Raw genomic sequence first — 15,774 nt, 5'->3', positions numbered from 1 at the left:
TGACCTATCAAGAAAGATTGGATCAACTGGGCTTGTATTCACTGGAGTTCAGAAGAATGAGAGGGGACCTCATAGAAACGTTTAAAATTCTGACGGGTTTAGACAGGTTAGATGCAGAAAGAATGTTCCCAATGTTGGGGAAGTCCAGAACCAGGGGTCACAGTCTGAGGATAAGGGGTAAGCCATTTAGGACCGAGATGAGGAGAAACTTCTTCACCCAGAGAGTGGTGAACCTGTGGAATTCTCTACCACAGAAAGTAGTTGAGGCCAATTCACTAAATATATTCAAAAGGGAGTTAGATGAAGTCCTTACTACTCGGGGGATCAAGGGTTATGGCGAGAAAGCAGGAATGGGGTACTGAAGTTTCATGTTCAGCCATGAACTCATTGAATGGCGGTGCAGGCTAGAAGGGCTGAATGGCCTGCTCCTGCACCTATTTTCTATGTTTCTATGTTTCTATGATGTCAATGGATATCAGTGACCACTATTACTGAGCATTTTCCTGTTACAATTTGAACTTCAATTAAATGATTCAATACATATTCCAATTAATTTTTCCCCATTCACACCAACTTCTTTGAGGCAGGTTTTAGACCCAGTCTAAAACTTTGTCTTAGTTGTGAAAATATTCAGCAGGGCAGAAGTATTAAATTAAATGAAGTGGGGCAAGTATTGTGGAACATCTGGGATATAGTGTCCATAATAAAATTAAGTTTGATATAAAAATTGAAAAGGAGCGGAACAATCAAAGATGATTTTAAAACTCTCTCCTCCTTTAAGCCACTTTCTAAAATCTACCTCTATAACCAAGCTTTTGAGCACTTGTCTTAACGTCTCTTTATGTGATTTGGTGTCACACTTTGTCTGATATTGCACTTTGGGATATTTTACTATATTAAAGGCACTATATAAATATAAGTTGCAGTTGTAAACTACCTGACTGGCAAAGAAAGGAAGTTTTAACAAGATAAAAAGAGAATTATCCCAGATCTGGCTCAACTACATCAAGCTCTCCTTTGTACAAACTGCCCACAACTCTAGAATCATCTTGGAGGGAAAAGATAACCACAGGCTCCTTTCTCTATTACCAATTGCTACCTTAAACTCCTCTCACCTGTTTCCACCTGCTCACCTCTAAGAATTTCAAGAAGCTCATGGAATTCTTTGTCAAGATAGTGACCATCCATTCAGTTGCATCTGCTGCTTTCCCATTGACTTTTCCAACTAAGCTAAACCTCCTCCAATCGCCTTCCTACCCATCTCACCCAATGCCCTCTCCAAGCTCAACTCTTTCATGAAACCTATCTGCTGCTTGCTTGACTCCATTGTCACTAAACTCCTGCTTACCTAACTTAGCTTCCTAGCTTCCATGTTAGCAGACATTCTAAATGGATCCTTCGCATCAGGTACTGTCCTCTTCCCTATCAAAACCATCTTAAACTCCCCTGAAAAAACATCCTCAGCACCTCTGACCTCATTAACTACCATTTCATCGCCATCCTCTCTTTCCTCTCCCAAGGTTCTTGAATGTGTTGTCCCCCATCCTTGCCCATCTCTCCTTGTTTGAATCTCTCCAATCAGGATTCTGCCCCTCTTGCAGCACCAAAACAGCCCTAACCAAAGTGCATTCTTTGTAACTGTGATCATGTCCTCCTCAACCCCTCTGCAGCCTTTGACATAGTCAAATATACCATCGTCCTCCAATGTCCCTTCTCAGTGGCACTGCCCTTGTGATTCTCTTACCTCTCCAATCATTGCCGGAGCATCTCTAACAATGACCTCTTCCCAGTTCTGCACCATCACTTTGGCAGTTCTGCAAGGATTCATTTCTGGCCCTCTCCATCTATATACTGCCCCTCAGTGATATAAGCTACAGGTCTAGTAGGCAGTCCTCTGACCTAAGTTTATTAAATGTCTTCTTTTTCACAGGTCAATAAATCGTAGCATTCGGCAAAACCAGAGGAGCTACGAAAGGACCGCCTTCCCCTTCAAAAGGTGAGTCTCTAAGAGACAACTGTCAACCTTTCCAAACATCTAGGTGACTGGGACTGATTTTCCTTTTGCCCCTCCTCTACATGGGTAATATTTGGGTAGAGTGTACTTGACCTGAGCTTGTCTCTATTCCCAGGTTCAGATCATTTGCATAGGCCAGATACTGCCCGCCCCTGGCATTTCCCAGCACCTGAATGCGAAGGATAAGTTGTCAGCCACTGCCGGAGAGATCTGCGGCAGTCGTGATGGCCACTGGTTGTAGAGCCTTCTGGCTCCTGTCTTAAAACAGGATCTTCATTTCTGATGAAGGGTGGACTGGACACTGCAAAAAGCTAACCTGTCTTTTCACTTTATGGTGATGACTGACCTGCTGTGTATTTCCAGCAATTTCTTTTTTTTATTTCATGATTTGCATTGCTAACATTTGCAATTTTTCCTATCTTAAAATGTTATTAGTATATCTATACTAATTATACTCACCACACACTATCTTTTACTGCTCCATATGGTTTCCCGTATTCATCATATAGTTTATCAATTGTTAGGTTCCCATTGGTGTCATGAGCAGAGTTAAAGTTTGTGACAACACGAGAAGGAATTCCTAAGCATCTCAAAACTAAAGGAATAAAAATGAAAATGGTTACTTCATAATAACTTCATTGCATATACTTATAACTGTAGCAGAATCAGAGATCGGAGAAAACTAGCAGCATCTCAATACCGTTTTTGATAATGTAGTATTTTATTTTCAGGAAACACTTACACAGGGGTGTTAAATATTAGTTCCTTAAGTATTTAAAAAAATCTAGCAAACCAATCAGTATAACAAGAAATAACTTACATTTATATAGCACCTTTCACAACCTCAACATGTTTTTCAGCCAATTAAGTACTTTTGAATTATAGTCATTGCTTTAATACAGGGATACACAGCAGCCAATCTGCACACAACAAGCTCCCGCAACTAGCAATGAATGAGATGACTAGATAATCTGTTTTAGTGATGTTGGTTGAGGGATAAATGTTCATCAGGATATCAGGAGAACTCCCTGTTCTTCCAAAAGTACCATAGAATATTTTACACCAACCTTGAGCAGGCAGACAGAGTGTAACATCTCATCTGAAAGACAACACCCTCAGCAGTGCAGCATTCCCTCAGTATTGCACTGAAGTGTCAGCCCAGATTATATGCTCAAGTTCTGGAATGGGGCTTAAACCCACGGCCTTGTGATTTAGAGGCGAGAGTGCTCCAACTGAGTTAGGGCTGACACCTAACAAGCAGCCATTTTTCTCATTCGCACCTGGCTTGAGGATTGTTAGGATCAAGTGAGTAATGAATGGGTAAATTTTGTTTGGCTCTCCTCTTGGTGTGTAAGCTAACTAAACAGTAATGTGGGATAGACATAGCAGTGTAACATTATACGCCAATGTTAAGACTCGCACCCACATCTAGCAAAGTTATATGCCAAGACTGGAGCTGTGTAAAATTTGGTCTATTAAACTTAATGCATTGAAAATGTTCTTCTATTTCCTTCCTATTCCTGAGCAAAATTAAAATTTGTGACAACCTAGGAGTGAATTAGGTAGCACAAAGTAGATTAAATATGTAGAACAGTATTTTATTTTGTGAACGGTAGCATACTGGTTATGTTACTGGGCTAGTCATCCAACTGACCTGGATTAATGATCTGGGGACATGAGTTCAAATCCCACCATGGCAGTAGTGGAATTTAAATTCAGTTAATTCAATTTTAAAAATATCTGGAATAGAAAGCTAATATTAGTAATGGTGACCATGAAACTTCCGATTGTTGCAAAAACCCATCTGTTCATTAATGTCCATTAGGGAAGGAAATCTGCTGCCCTTACCTGGTCTGGCCTATATGTGACTAGACCCACAGCAATGTGGTTGACTGTTAACTGCCCTCTGAAAAAGCCTAGCACGTCAATCAGTTGTATAAGGCGGCTCATCACCACCTTCTCAAGGGCAATTAGGGATGGGCAATAAATACTGGCATTGCCAGCGACGTCCACATCACACGAATAAATGCATTTTAAAAAGTACAGTCTCGGAGTTTGTAGAGAATGGCATAGGGAGACAATGGCCTTGTTTCAAAGAATCCGGGAGTTTTGGAGTTTCAGATATTGTGCAACAAGTTTTGGTAATTTTGAGTAGTTTGGGTTGGCTTGAATAATGTTAAGCAGAACAGAACTAAGGAAGATATGGATATCCTTCAATTGATATCCTTCAGCGTGAAAGATATGGAGGTGTGAGCCATAAGTATTTCTCAATACTACACTATGTATTTTATCATATCATCTGTAACAAAACTAAAAATGAGTCTCTTTAGGTTTATAGTTTTAAAAGGCGAACGTAACTCATTAATAAAAAAATGGAGCAAGTGCTGGTTTGTTTAAAATTGACATGAACCAACTAACTCTGGAATTCCATTGAGAAATCTATTTCATGATTAAAGAGCTTTAATCATTACTGAAATGATCAATAACTGTTTGAGTACTTTGCCAATTGAACGTTTTATCCTTTATCATTTTATTCAATCTGGACATCTGACATAAATGGGTTTTCAGTCTTGTTGCCCATAACATAGCCCATTGTTTAGTTTCCTGGCATTGTCGTGGCAACATTTCAACTGATTACCTTGCCAATTATGTATGACTCTGCAAACTTGTCACAGTGCTGTTAAGGATAATCTTTGAAGACACTCCTTCTATATGAAAGCAATTTATGTATAAACATTTCAGTGTTCTGCACTTCTGTCACACTGCCAATATACAGTCAGCTGCATCAAACTCTCTATAAGTAATGTAGGAAATTGATTATATATTATAGCAAAAGATTGAATTACACATAAGAACATAAGAAATAGGAGCAGGAGTAAGCCACCTGGCCCCTTGAGCCTGCCCTGCCATTTAATAAGATCATGGTTGATCTGATCATGGACTCAGCTCCACTTCCCTGCCTGCTCCCCATAACCCTTTATTCCCTTATCGCTCAAAAAATCTGTCTATCTCCGCTTTAAATATATTCAATGACCCAGCCTCCACAGCTCTCTGGGGCAGAGAATTCCACAGATGTACAACCCTCAGAGAAGAAATTCCTCCTCATCTCAGTTTTAAATGGGCGGTCCTTTATTCTGAGACTACGGGCCCAAGTTTCGGCATCTGGTGAAAACGGCGCACCTCCGAGACTTACGTGACCTGCCTGGGCTCGAAGGTGCGCCGGAATATTCTGAGCAATTCTCCGGTCCTCTTGGACCATGGTGTGGCGCGGCGTGGCGCAGCGTAGTCTCCCTGGGGAGGAGCCTGCCTGCAGGGGGGCGGGGCTAGGGATCATGCCTTCTTCTCAGTGCCGGCAGCGTTGCGCAGGCGCATTGGAGCATGTGTGCCTGCGCAATGGCTTGGGGGAGCGTGGGTACCGGGGGGTGGGCGAGGGTACCGGGAGGAGGTGGGGCGTGGGTACGGGGGGGGGGCGTGGGTACCGGGAGGAGGGGGGGCGTGGGTACCGGGAGGAGGGGGGGGGGCGTGGGTACCGGGATGGAAGGGCGTGGGTTGGGGGGTACTCAATGATCGAAGGGCTGGAGGAGAGAGCAGGGGTGCCTCCTTCCAGCCTCTTCCCCCACCCCACACACACCCACCCCGCCACATCCCTGCTCCACACACACACACACCCCCATCCCCCCCCCCCCCCACACACACACAATCCCTCCCCCCTCTCCCCCCCACCCCCACACACCCTCCCCACCCCCACCCCCCGCACCCCACACACACACACCACTCTCCCACCCCCCCACACACAAACACCGCCTCCCACCCCCCACACACATACCCCCTCCCACCCCCCCACACACACCCTCTCCCACCTCCCCCCACACACACACACCCCCCCACTGCCACACATACACATACACAGACACACACCACACACATACTCCCCCCCGCACCCCTCACTGTCAGATAGAGAGAGAGAGAGACACTACAGTGAGAGACACTGACAGAGACACCTTCCCGTCACATAAAGGTAAGACATCTATTTTGTATTGATTGATTACTTAATACTTTGGTCTTGGCGCTTTAGGTTCAGGGTTCCTTCTATTTTTTATTAATTAATTGCTCATTACTTTTTGTGCTTCGTTTAGAGCTTAGCGCTTTAAATGTACTTTGCTTCTTTAGGCCCCAAGTTTTGCCATGATTTGCTCCTGATTTTTAGGAGCAACTGATGTAGAACGGAATATCTTAGAAATTGGAATTCTCGCCATTTAGTTTGCTCCAGTTCTAGTCAGTTAGAACAGTTTCACTTTGGAACAGAATTTATTTTTCAAAAGGGGGCGTGTCCGGCCACTTACGCCTGTTTTCAAAGTTTAGGCAGTGAAAACTTACTCCAAACTAACTTAGAATGGAGTAAGTGAAGATTTTTGTACGCTCGAAAAAACCTTGTCTACACTTTAGAAAATCAGGCGTAGGTTACAAATCAGGCGTAGGGAATGGTGGGGGGGCGGTTTAAAGGGAAGTTTACAAACATTAAACACTTCAGTTTTACAAATAAAGAGCCATCATCAATAATAAATGATAAAAACATCAATAAATCAACCAATAAATCAATCAAAAAAAATTAACAAGAGATAATTAAAAAAAAATCAATAAATAAAACATTTTCTACTTACCGACTGCAGCACCTGGAGCCCTCCAACAGTGTGCTGGGATGCCCCCCTCAGTGTGTCTCTGTCAGTGTCTCTATCTCTCTGTCTGTGTGTCTCTCATTCTCTGTCTGTCAGTGTCTGTGTTTCTGACAGCGAGGGGAGGGGGGTAGAGGGAGAGAGCAGAGGGAGGGAAGGGGGAGAAGGGGGAGGGATGGGGAGAAGGGGGAGGTGGGGGAGAAGGTGGGGAAGGAGTGGGGAGGGGGGGGAAAAGGGAGGAAGTGGGGGAAAAGGGGGGAGGGGGGGAAAGAAGGGGGAGGGGAGGGGGAGGAGAGGGGGGGAGAAGGAGAGGGGGGAGAAGGGGGAGAAGGGGGATGGGGGAGCAAGGAGAGGGGGTGGGGGAAGGAGATGGGGGAGGGAGGCTGAACGGGCCGGGCCCGGCCCGAGACTTCGGGCAGGGCCCGTCCCCAGCACCAGATTTACAGGTAGGTGGCATTGGGTCGGGTCGGGGGGAGCGCGGGTCGGGGGGGGTGGTGGGAGGTCGGTCGGTTCTGTTCGGGTTGGGGGGAGGGAGGGAGGGAGGGAGAGGGAGGTCAGGTCGGGGGGAGGGAGGTCAGGACGGGTCCAGTCGGGGGGTGGGGGGGGGGGGTGGGGAAGCGGGAGTCGGGTCGGTGTCGGGTCCGGTTTGGAGGCGGGGGCGGGAAGTGGGAGTTGTGTCGGGTCCAGTCTGGTCCGGGGGGGGGGGGCGGCGGGGGGGGAAGCGGGAGTCGGGTCGGTGTCGGGTCCGGTCGGGAGGCGGGGGGGAAGCGGGAGTCGAGTCGGGTCGGGAGGAAGCAGAAGCTGGGCGTGGGAGGATCCTTATTCACACAGCCTCAGTGAGGCCATTCGGCCAGGGCTAGGGGCTGCGTGCTTCGGCCCCTCCCACACAGTTTCGGGCGCCTGGAGCTACTGCACATGCGTTCCCACTGTTGCGCGCATGTGCAGAGGTCCCGGCACTGTTTTCAGCGCAGGGACCTGGCTCCGCCCCCTACAGCTCCTGCTGCGCTGCGCCGAGGGCCAGAGGACCTGTAGGGAGCTGGAGAATCTGGATGTTTTTTTTAGGCGCACTTTGTGGCGTGAAAAATGGGCGTCCAGGTCGGGACTGCGCCGTTCTAGGCGCGGCTCGAAACTTGGGCCCTTAATGTTGTTGTGAAGGTGTTTATGGAAAATCCACTAACTTCCCTTACCCCCCCGCTGTTGTGATGTTGATGTGTCCTTTATGCTTAATGCTTCCCACCCGCCACTGGCTGTGCCTGCACTAAACTTAACTCTAGGTAAGGTTTTTCAGAACTTACAAAAGTGGACATTTACTCCATCCTAAGTTAGTTTGTAGTAAGTTTTCACTGCCGAAACTTGCAAAACAGGCCTGAGTGGCTGGACACACCCCCTTTTGAAAAAAAAGTACCTTACCTAAAGCCAACTTAAACTAACTCACTAGAACTGGAGCAAACTAATATCCGAGAATTGCAATTTCTAACATACGCCAAACTAAACTAGTTGCTCCAAAAAACTAGGAGCAACTCCACCCGAAACTTGGGCCCATTGTCCCTAGTTTTAGTTTCCCCTATATGGAAATATCCTCTCTGCATCCAACTTGTCTAGCCCCCTCATTATCTTATATATTTCGATAAGATCACCTCTCATTCGTCTGAACTCCAATGAATATAGGCCCAACCTACTCAACCTATCTTCATAAGTTAACCCCCTCATCTCCAGAAGCAACCTAGTGAACCTTCTCTCAACAACCTCCAATGCAAATATATCCTTCCTTAAATACGGAGACCAAAATTGTACGCAGTACTCCAGGTGTGGCCTCACCAATACCCTGTGCAGTTGTAGCATGACTTCTCTGCTTTTATACTCTATCCCATTTGCCTTCCTGATTACTTGCTGTACCTGCTTACTCACTTTTTGTGTTTCATGTACGAGGACTCCCAGGTCCCTCTGTAATGCAGCACTTTGCAATTTTTCTCCATTTAAATTATAATTTGATTTTCTATTTTTTCTGCCAAAGTGGATAACCTCACATGTTGCCACATTATATTCCATCTGCCAATTTTTCGCCCACTCACTTAGCCTGTCTATATCCCTTTGTAGATTTTTTTTTGTCCTCCTCACAATTTGCTTTCCCACCCATCTTTGTATCATCAGCAAACTTGGCAACTCAGTCCTTTCATCCAAGTCATTAATATAGATTATAAATAGTTGAGGTCCCAGCACCGATCTCTGTGGCACCCCACTAGTTACTGTTTGCCAATCAGAAAATGACTCATTTATCCTGACTCTCTGTTTTCTGTTAGTTAGGCAATCCTTTATCCATGCTAATATATTACCCCCAACCCCGTGAACTTTTATCTTGTGCAGTAACCTTTTATGTGGCACCTTATCGAATGCTTTCTGGAAATCCAAATACACCACATCCACTAGTTATCCACCTTGCTCGTTACATCCTCAAAGAACTCCAACAAATTTGTCAAACATGATTTCCCTTTCATAAAACCATGCTGACTCTGCTTAATTGAATTATGCTTTTCCAAATGTCCCGCTACTGCTTCCTTAATAATGGATTCCAGCATTTTCCAAATGACAGATGTTAGGCCAACTGGTCTATAGTTTCCTGCTTTTTGTCTGCCTCCTTTTTTAAATAGGGGTGTTACATTTGCGGTTTTCCAATCCGCTGGGACCGCCCCAGAATCCAGGGAATTTTGGTAGATCACAACCAATGCATCCACTATCTCCGCAGCCACTTCTTTTAAGACCCTAGGATGTAAGGCATCAGGTCCAGGAGACTTGTCTGCTTTTAGTCCCATTATTTTTCAAGAGTTTATTTGGAGGGACTGGTAGAACAATGCACTCTTTGAGAAAAACACAATTGTAGCTTGTAATCTAGATTACTATTTGTACTTTACAGTACCTGTCTTTAAATTTGCTTCTGTAAATCGATTTTCACTCATTTGCTATCCCTGTTAGTGCCCCGGAGGGGTGGCAATGGTGGCGGTAAACACTTCTGGGAGGGCGTCCAGCTTCCAGCTCCCCTCTGGGGCATTTGGTGCTGGTTTCGATTGGGCGCAGAGCAGTACCGCCCAGAAGAGGCTGGTGTGCAATGCCCCTGGTTGCATCACCGGCTCAATTTTTGGCTGCCGCCCGATCTGTGAAAACGGGTGGTCCGAGCTGTAGCAGCCGCAGTGAGGCAAGTAATGTCGACCTCAGGTAAGTGTGATTGTTTATTTTTGCGATTTATGTTGTGGTGGCGTGAGCTATAGATTGAGAATGTTTTTGGTGTTTTTTTTCAGCGAGTAGAAGAGCAGAGGTAAGGCGAAACTATGCAGATCATTGGTTAGGCTGTAGATGGAAAAGGGGGTATATTTTCCTGTTGTAGCACTTGAACATATTGGCCTGAGTATTGTGGTGAGCAGTGAATGAGGGGCATTTATCATTACGTATGCCCACAAACTTCCTGTGGGCTTTTACATTTATGATAATTAGAGAGCCAAAATGATGTGGCACCCTCTACAGGGGGTCTGGGACCTGTGTGAGCAGGCCATGGAATGGCGTGTCGCTTCAACTAATCAGATTGAAGAATCCTTACTGAAATACACAGAGTCTAAACCAAGAAGTATAAGCTAGAGGGGGTAAAATTCTGTTGAACCTGTTTGGGTAACATCCAGGAGGCGGGACATTTTGCACCAGGCGAGCAGGCTGCAGCCCGGCTCATGTCCCTTGAAGCTGTCGTTGGCATCCGGAGCAATAACGGGATGCTGCACATGGTGATGACGTCATCACCGCCGGCAGAGCAGGGTGGGGTATGGGTTACCGATGCCAAAAACCCCCCACGAAATTTAGCGAGAGACGTTAGCAGCGCCGTGCCCGGGTGAAAAGTTGTTGGTGCCCCATTTGCCTTCAGGGGCACTAAGGATGACACAAACATCCCAAATTTCTAGGCCAGAATATTTAATTGAATGTAAGATCATGTACAGAAAGTGAAATAAAGAGAGGGCTAAGAAAGATGGGATTAAAAGAGAGCCATAAAAGACAGAAAGAAAAAGTCTAAAAACATTTTTAAATCTCCAACTGTAATTAACATTTGATGGAATGAGATACCACACTGGGAAAAGCAAATCTCCAGTGCCAGAGAGGTTGTTTGGCTGTAAGGAAAACTTATCACCGATGTTCCCTGTAAGCTGCACGGCCAGTTTCTTTTAATGCACTGTCCTTTAAATGTCTGCGCATGCGCGGTATTCACAATGTAAAAGCTGGTGAGCGGCCTGCGCGGGACCTTTCCCAGCTTACATAGAGTGAACATTGCTTTCGCGCTGTTAAAAATTCACTTATGCTTGAATGGACAAACCCTAACTTTTCTGGTGTGTTTAAATGCAGTCTCTGAGATACCAGTATAGCGAAGCTTGTGGAGGAGCAGTGCATCTCGCACAGCAACTAACGGTAAGCACTATTAGCCTTGCCAATATTCTTACTGCAAAATCCGAGCCATTAGGTCACTTGAGTGCAGTATATAGCACATCAGTTAGGGAGCCCGCCCAATTTTCTCTATGTCCTGCACCCAGGGAATCCAATGCACGCACGTTCAATAAGAGGAAAACCTGCTGCATTATGTCCAGTTTTGGGAACCCTACTCTGGGGAGGATGTCAAGGCCATAGAAAGAGTGCAGAAGAGAGTTACCAAGATGATCCCAGGAATGAGAGGGTTTAGTTATGAGACAAGACTAAATAAACTGGGACTCTTTTCACAAGGAGGAGATATAATGGTGCTCTTTAAAGTTATGAGGGCTTTTGATAAGGTAACTAAGAATTAAACCATTGCCACTGGTCAGTGAGTCAGGAACTACCCAAGGCACAAATTTAATAAAGAACAAGGAGTGGCTAGAAGTTGTTTTTATCTGCAGAGCTTTGGTGTGACACGGAATTACTCTACCAGACACAATGATGAGAAGCAGAATCCACAATCGCTTTTAAAAGGAAAGAGGATTCATAATTGAAAAATATAAAAACTAAAAGGGTGTGAATAAAGAGCAGGAGAATGGAACTAAGTGGCTAGCTTTTTCAGAGAGCTGGCACAGGCACGATGGGCTGACTGTCCCTGTTCTGCACTATAACATTCTATGGGGGTTGAATTTCACAGAGTTCTGATCATCCACCGTAACCTCATTGGAAGATCCACAGAAACCCCAGAGAAATGGTGAAAAGGGTATTTACAAGGTTTCTGTGGATCTTTCGCCGGAGTTAAGGCAAAGGATCAGGAGAACGCCCATGGAATGATTCTAATTGTGAGCTACACAGAACGCTAGAAAGTGATCGACACGGATTTCAGATTGTAAGTGTCCATTTACAGTAACTGTTACCAGGCCATTGGCATGAAAAAAAAAGAGTTTGGGGAAAAAAAGTCCAAACCATAAACAGAAATGAAATGGTTGGTATGTGTTTCTGAATAGGAAGCTCCATAATATATCTTAATATATCATAAAAACTTCTCTTTGTTATTATTTCCACAAAGGTGGATAGATTTGTTTGACGGTCATTATTTTTTGTGTTTCCAGAACCAGTTCATGACATTGGTTACAACTTGGCCATCTAACTTGACACTTAAGAGATCAATGAATTACCACTATTGACTACCTTCTCAACAAAAGAATTACAAAATAGATATTAATATAAACATATATTCCAAAACATCTAAATGTTTCCAAACACCTGAGCAGTCATACAGTTATAACTATATTTCAAATACTTTAGGATATATTTTAATGCATTGACATTGAGGTTTTAGAATTAGAATCCATTTCAGAATGAAATCCCTTTTTCCTCCTCCCCTCCGTACCTGTGCAGGCCACCGCTGCAAACACCCAGCACTGCCCATAGCGAACCGGTCGATAGCCATTACGATTCCAATCTTGAAGGATGGCAACGCTTCCATTCCAATTCCAAGGGCATACCCCACATTGATATGGTGCATTCCATTTGCCCTGAAGTATCCCTCTGTCATCATTACAATTCACCTGAAAAAGGTAGAACAGTGGATCTGTATTAACACCGTTGTGTAGTTTGTATTCCTGAAACTTGCAACGAAGACCATTACATGGATGTTATCAAAAAGGTTATTGCAATAGAAAATTTACAGCCTTTTATTGAACTTTTATCAAGATGACTTTAGTTTTTCCCTCATCCCTCCCTGGCATGAAGGGCGAACCACACACTTCAACACTTGTTAGATTCTTGGCCTTGCTGCAATTTGTAAGGCCATCAACTAGTCCACTATATCTCAAACTGAAGATCAAGGCCTTTATTTACAAAGGGAGGTGCAGTAAGTTTAGTAATAAGACACAACAATGCTGAATTAAATTATGCTGAATGAATCTCTCAATCTTTTTTATAAAAAGCAGGTTATGCACAGTCACAATAAATTAGGTTACTGGAGCCTTACAGACCTGCAGTAAAGAAGAAGCAAGCTTGATGGGTTGAGTGGCCATTTCTTGCATCAGGCTTTATTTTCTTAAATAATATGTGGCTATTGAAAGTATTAAGTAAGCACAACAGACATAAAATCATAAAACATGACTAGGAATAAAGAAATAAGAAAGGATGAATGAGAGGGAGATTGAGTGATGGCCAAAAAGGATAGCAGTGCTTTTGATGAATAACTAGATTGGAACCTTTGGATAATTCAATCAGAACCAAATGCCTGCACTACTGAATATCTCCTAGATTTTCTTTCCATTATCCTGCAGTGTGACTTAGAAAGAAAGAAACAAACAAACAAATAGAAAAAACTTGCATTTATCTAGTGCCTCCCATGATCGCACAGCATCCCAAAGTGCTTTATAGCCATGGAAGTACTACAATGAAGTCACTGTTGTACTTTTGAAAATGCGGCAAGGTCCCACGAACAGCAATGAGATAATGACCAGATAATCGTTTTTTTAATGATGTTGGTTGAAAGATAAATATTGGCCAGGACACTGGGAAGAACTCCACTGCTTTTCTTGAAAATGGTGCCATTGGATCTTTTACATCCATCTGAGAGAGCAGACAAGGGCTTAGTTTAACATCTCACCTGAAAGGTGGCACCTCCGACAGTGCAGCACTCCAACAGTGTCAACTTAGATTATGTGCTCAGGTCTCCTGCGTGGGACTTGAACCCATAACCCTCTGACTCAGAGACAAGAGTGCTACAGACTTAGCCAAGGCTGACACTTCAATGCAGTACCGAGGGAGCACGGCAAAAAAAGAATGGATGATCTTCAGCAAGGCCTCAAAGCTCCATTGTGTGGTGTAGTGTTTTAAAGGACAACCAGACCACAACTAACATCACAATCTCAAAGTGTTGGTTGTGATCTGGAAGAAGGGATTGCGGAGACAGAAATATTAAGTCAGAGAACACATTAAATCTGCTTAGACAAATAAACCCTAGTTGAAAGCCAACACATTATCTATAACTTTTTACTCCCACCACTATCAAATGTACTGTTACAATGCTTACCATAGCTGCCACAACTCTACTGATGTAAATCGGATCATTTCTGCGTAAATAGTCCTTCTCTGGGGTTTTCAGGCATTTGAGATTGTTGTCCAGTAACTTCAGACAGATATCTACGATATTCTCTTCAAACTGCAAAAGAACACATCCATTATTCTGTGAATACTATTTGACAATTGTTCAGCGATGATAGAATCTTTTCTATCCATTTCTGAATAGCAGCAATATGCTTAACTTCAGTTGCTGCAACATGCAGTGATATTGTTATGGCGTTCTCTTTCCAGTGCTGGAACAGCATGGCCAGGTTGTTCCGGAGGTGCCTACGCTGCTGAAAGGGTGGTGCAGCAAGCTTTGCACTCTCCTTTTGGTCATGAGCTGACTCCAGCAGATTTTCCACGGTTAGCTCATTTAAATACATTTTGGCAGGCTTCTGTCAGAAATCCAGCATGCCCAGGGAGTTCACCTTGTTGGAGGCATTGGGTGTCTATAGCATAGCATAGCCCGGCCAATGCCCTTGTAACCACAGCAGGGCCGGCGCCTGTGACATAGGGCAATAATTTTCCTCTTTAGCACTTGGGTGTAGAGCATCACATGGTTGGAGCACATAAACAAAAATTATGAGTGAAAGATCACATGCGAATAACACAGCCAACTCCAGTGTAGAAAATAGGTAGGTGTCTGTTTGAAATAGATGCTGTCCAGTTGGGTAAAGCATATTACTCCAGCCTTTCTTAGCACCACATTCAACACTTGCCTTTGCATTTGTCTAGGAACTCAAAAGACAAATCCTTAAAATAATTGTCGACTTTATGTGCAAATAGAGGGTTCATGCTTTTTGAAGGATCTGTTCCAAAATCTTACAACAAGTGAAGAGGGCAAATAGAAATCAATATTGACATAGAGGCGAAGATCCAATAGAGCATTTTGATTAATAACTTGCAAGGCTGTTCCAATGAGGAATATTTGGCTGAAGTGAATGATAATGTCCCTCACTGACAACACAAAACCATGTCACCCTGAATACTTTGCCTGTATATTGTTTCGCTGTGAAGGATATAATACATTTGTTCCTGAAAGAATATAATGAAGGGCTCGTTTCAGCACAGGCGGTCTTACTGACATCCACCTCAATGCACAACTCTGGATTGGAGGCCAGTTTTCACATCAGATATCCAAAACAGGCAAGGAAAGCTTGAACCTCTCATTTGGAAAGCTTTCACTTCAGCTAGAAATACTTCTGAAAGAGCCATATCTTAAAATTCTCATCCTTGTTTTGAAATCCCTCCATGGCCTTGCCCCACTCCCTATCTCTGTAACCTTCTCCAGCCCTACAACCCTCGGGGATCACTCACTCCTCCAATGCTGGCCTCTTGCTCATCCTCGATTTTAATTACTCCACCATTGGCAGCTGTGCCTTGGTAGGAAAAATAAAAAAGCAAATTATTATTTAAATTGGGAGAGATTACAGAATGCTGCGGTGCAGAGGGATCTGGGGGTCCTTGTACATGAAACACAAAACGTTAGCATGCAGGTGCAGCAAATTAATTAGGAAGGTAAATGGAATGTTGACCTTTATTGCAAGGGGGATGGAGTATAAA

At 44.1% G+C, this 15,774-nt stretch overlaps 1 protein-coding gene across 1 annotated transcript in view; it reads right to left on the bottom strand.

The window, feature by feature from the left end:
• The window catches only part of LOC139277022 (protein-glutamine gamma-glutamyltransferase 2-like), a 52,425-nt gene that overhangs the window by 12,272 nt on the left and 24,379 nt on the right, over positions 1-15,774 (bottom strand). Inside the window, exons 4-6 of the mRNA XM_070895028.1 lie at positions 14,180-14,308; positions 12,521-12,698; positions 2,474-2,609 (exon numbers count right to left, since the gene is read on the bottom strand). Coding sequence (XP_070751129.1) covers positions 2,474-2,609; positions 12,521-12,698; positions 14,180-14,308 — 443 coding nt within the window. The remainder of the gene's footprint in view (positions 1-2,473; positions 2,610-12,520; positions 12,699-14,179; positions 14,309-15,774) is intronic.

Source organism: Pristiophorus japonicus, chromosome 12 (assembly GCF_044704955.1).
Source record: "Pristiophorus japonicus isolate sPriJap1 chromosome 12, sPriJap1.hap1, whole genome shotgun sequence".
Lineage (NCBI taxonomy): Eukaryota > Metazoa > Chordata > Chondrichthyes > Pristiophoridae > Pristiophorus > Pristiophorus japonicus.
This window is presented reverse-complemented; position numbering and strand designations above follow the sequence as displayed.